Source organism: Vombatus ursinus, unplaced genomic scaffold (assembly GCF_900497805.2).
Source record: "Vombatus ursinus unplaced genomic scaffold, bare-nosed wombat genome assembly UNPS02014852.1, whole genome shotgun sequence".
NCBI classification, from domain to species: domain Eukaryota; kingdom Metazoa; phylum Chordata; class Mammalia; order Diprotodontia; family Vombatidae; genus Vombatus; species Vombatus ursinus.
In genome coordinates this window covers 7,103,485-7,106,409 of record NW_020954630.1, presented here as the reverse complement: position 1 = coordinate 7,106,409, position 2,925 = coordinate 7,103,485, and the positions used below count along the sequence as shown (strand labels likewise).

The 2,925-nt window shown below is 41.0% G+C and overlaps 1 protein-coding gene across 9 annotated transcripts in view; it reads right to left on the bottom strand.

Moving 5' to 3' along the window:
• RBM33 (RNA binding motif protein 33) overlaps positions 1-2,925 on the bottom strand; it is a 182,096-nt gene that overhangs the window by 33,809 nt on the left and 145,362 nt on the right. For 7 of the 9 annotated variants that reach the window (XM_027841120.1, XM_027841116.1, XM_027841122.1 and 4 more), the window contains one exon: positions 2,015-2,227. In XM_027841120.1, the coding sequence (XP_027696921.1) occupies positions 2,015-2,227 (213 nt within the window). The remainder of the gene's footprint in view (positions 1-2,014; positions 2,228-2,925) is intronic. The other 2 variants (XM_027841117.1, XM_027841124.1) reach the window with 1 other exon arrangement.

The window sequence follows — 2,925 nt, the reverse complement described above, 5'->3', positions numbered from 1 at the left end:
AAAGAAAGAAAGAAAGAAAGAAAGAAAGAAAGAAAGAAAGAAACAAGTTATCCAGAAAGCTTAGATTTTAAATTAAAAGTCTGTGGGGGTGGCTAAGTTGGGTTGTCTCGTCAGGAAAATGTTGAAGAAAGTTTATCCGTAGTCACTTTTAGGATCAAGGAATCATACAGATTTAGATCTGGAAGAGACCAAAGAGACCACTAAGTCACATCCCTGGAGGAGACCGCTGCTGAGAGAGGGTGTGTGACTTTCCCAGGGTCAAAGAGCAAGTTTCTAAAGAAGGACATGAATGTATGCTCTGATTCCACTGCACAGCCCAGCAAGTGAAATGCACCATGGTATGGATAGTGTAGATAAAACACTGGTCTTAAAGAAGTGTAAGAAACCTAGGTTTAAAATATCCTTCTAACACTTAACAGCTGTGTGTTCATGGCCCCTGACAAACTGGGAAGCCTCAGGCTGCACAACTATAAAATGGGGATACTAAAACACCTATAATCGGTATCAAGCAATTAACAAGCATTTACGAAACACCTACAACATACTTGGCACTATGCTAGGTACTGAGGGGGAGAGAATAACTGTTCATGAATTAATACGTTGAGAGTGTGGTAACAACTAGGGGGATAAGGAAATGCCTTGATGTGCACAGTAATACTTGAGCTTGGCCTTCACACAAGGCAGGTGTTTGAAGAAGGTAGCCTTTCCAAAGACATGGAGGAAGTAAATAAAAGGCAGTGTGTGTTAAGGGGAAGAACATGTAGGCCTGGTGGAGTACAATGTCATGTATGTGAGGAAAAAGAATTGTGTAATCAATCAGGTTGGAACGGAGCCTGAATGTGAAGGGCTTTAAACTCCAAAAAGAAATCTGTATTTTACCCTAAGTAAAATGGATAATCACAGCTTCTCAAAAAAGAGAATGATATGGTTGGAGGTATACACTAGAAATGACAATTTGGCAGCTATGTGGAGGATGAGCTAGAGACGAGGGAGACCCTGTGCTGTGCTCAGACTTGGGTGAGTAGGGCCCTGGCCCTGGCCCAGGCTGGGCCTGTGACTCGGCTTTCTTCTCAGAGCCCTGTAGTCATTCAGAGACCTAACTAACCTGAGAAAAAGACACTGCTACCACAATTGGCTATGTCCTTGATCTCAGCCTGGAACCTGACACTCCTAATTGGGTGGCTGAGAGAAAAGGCCCCTAGAGATCCTGGCCACTTTGAGACTTCTAGTTTAGACACTTGGGAATGGCCTCAGTAGCTTCCTCCTTCAATCTCCCTGACTTCCATTACCTTTCCACAGTCCTGCAGAGGGGAGGAGCTCTCTTTGGCTGCTGCCTGAACCTCTCACAGACCCGCCTCCCTGTAGACACCAACCCTGGGATTTCGACACTGCTGTTGATGAGGCAGACCTGAGCACAAACAGCATCCAATCCCACCCTCCCGAAGAGACTGACCTCTTCACCCCAACTAAGCAGCTTAAAGCTTCACCTACGCTACCCTGCCCTACCCCACCCCACCAAGACACTACCAAGAATCTTTACTGCACTGATTAATGGGATAACAAACAAATATATTATTATTCATTATATTACTCTTAGTCATTATTCTAAATCTTTATCAACAAACCAGTATACCTCACATGGGCCCATGAACTTTGTAATCTATTTTTAATCAAACTGTTAATTCAGATAATTCCCCCCAAAATACTCCCCTCATCCCTTCCACACACTCCCTAAGGTCAACTGTGGGGAGACCAACCTACTTTACCAAGTTGTAGGGATCAAATGAACTAATGTATGCAAAGTACTCTACAAATCTGAACACACTGTATCAAGTTCAGCTACCGGTATTTTACTGTTTTCAGAAATGAGACCGGAGAAATCATCAAGGTCAACTAATAGGTAACAGATATTTCTGAATTCTCAAAAGGCTAGTCAAAAAAAATTCCAACTTTTATTAGATATATTCTTCACCTTTCTGAAAGGGCCAACAGATTCTAAAGTAAGAAACGTTACCTTCTTTGCTGAGTGAATTCCTTGGATGTTTTTAACTCCTGGAGGAACAGTTGAGTGTATGTGAGCTGCAACTGGAGACTGCTGCTGTTGATGAAGTGTTGTTCCCTTTGTCAGTGTGACTTTCCGAACAGGATGCTGTCTTAGTTCTGGAGACTGAGGAAGTCGTTGGGGCTGACCCTCTGGGTGAAAAAAGCCAACATTCTCTCCCCCCTGCTGAAATCAACAAGGTATCATGCTGTTCAGTATCTATTCAGTCAAATATCAACTTCTGAGAATCCTACTTGGGAGTATAATTTTATTAATAACTAACTGAGAATTAAAACAATTATCAAAACAAATCTGACACTTCAATGTGTGTACAGGGGGAGGAACCGAAAATTTCCTGCCCAGTTTTAAATTGTAATTAGCAATTCAACATTTAATGTAAAAACATTCATGATATTTTTACCTTTATATTAATTTGTCTACTAAATTTTAGGGTCCGATAAAAAAAAAACCAACACAACACTTTACATCACTCAAGATCTGCTGTAGTTTAAAGAAATAATTCAGGTTCAACACAGGGACATCTCACTCATCATTTCCTAAAGGTGCACTGTTTAACAGTCAAAACCTGGCAGTTTAGGTAAGTGACTGCATTTTTACCTCTTGCTCAAACCACAGACTACTATGCCATAAATACTCTCAACTCATTCTATTGCTTGCTTTCTTTCTTTCCTTTTTAAATTAGATTATAACTATCTAAACATAGGTGGCACAGTGAATAGATTAAGGAAGGCCTGAATTCAAATCAAGCCTCAAACACTTGCCAGTTATGTGACTCTAGGCAAGTAAATGATTTAACTTTTGTCTGTCCCAGTTTCCTCATCTGCAAAATGAGGCTAATAGTAGCACTTACTCCCAGGATTGTT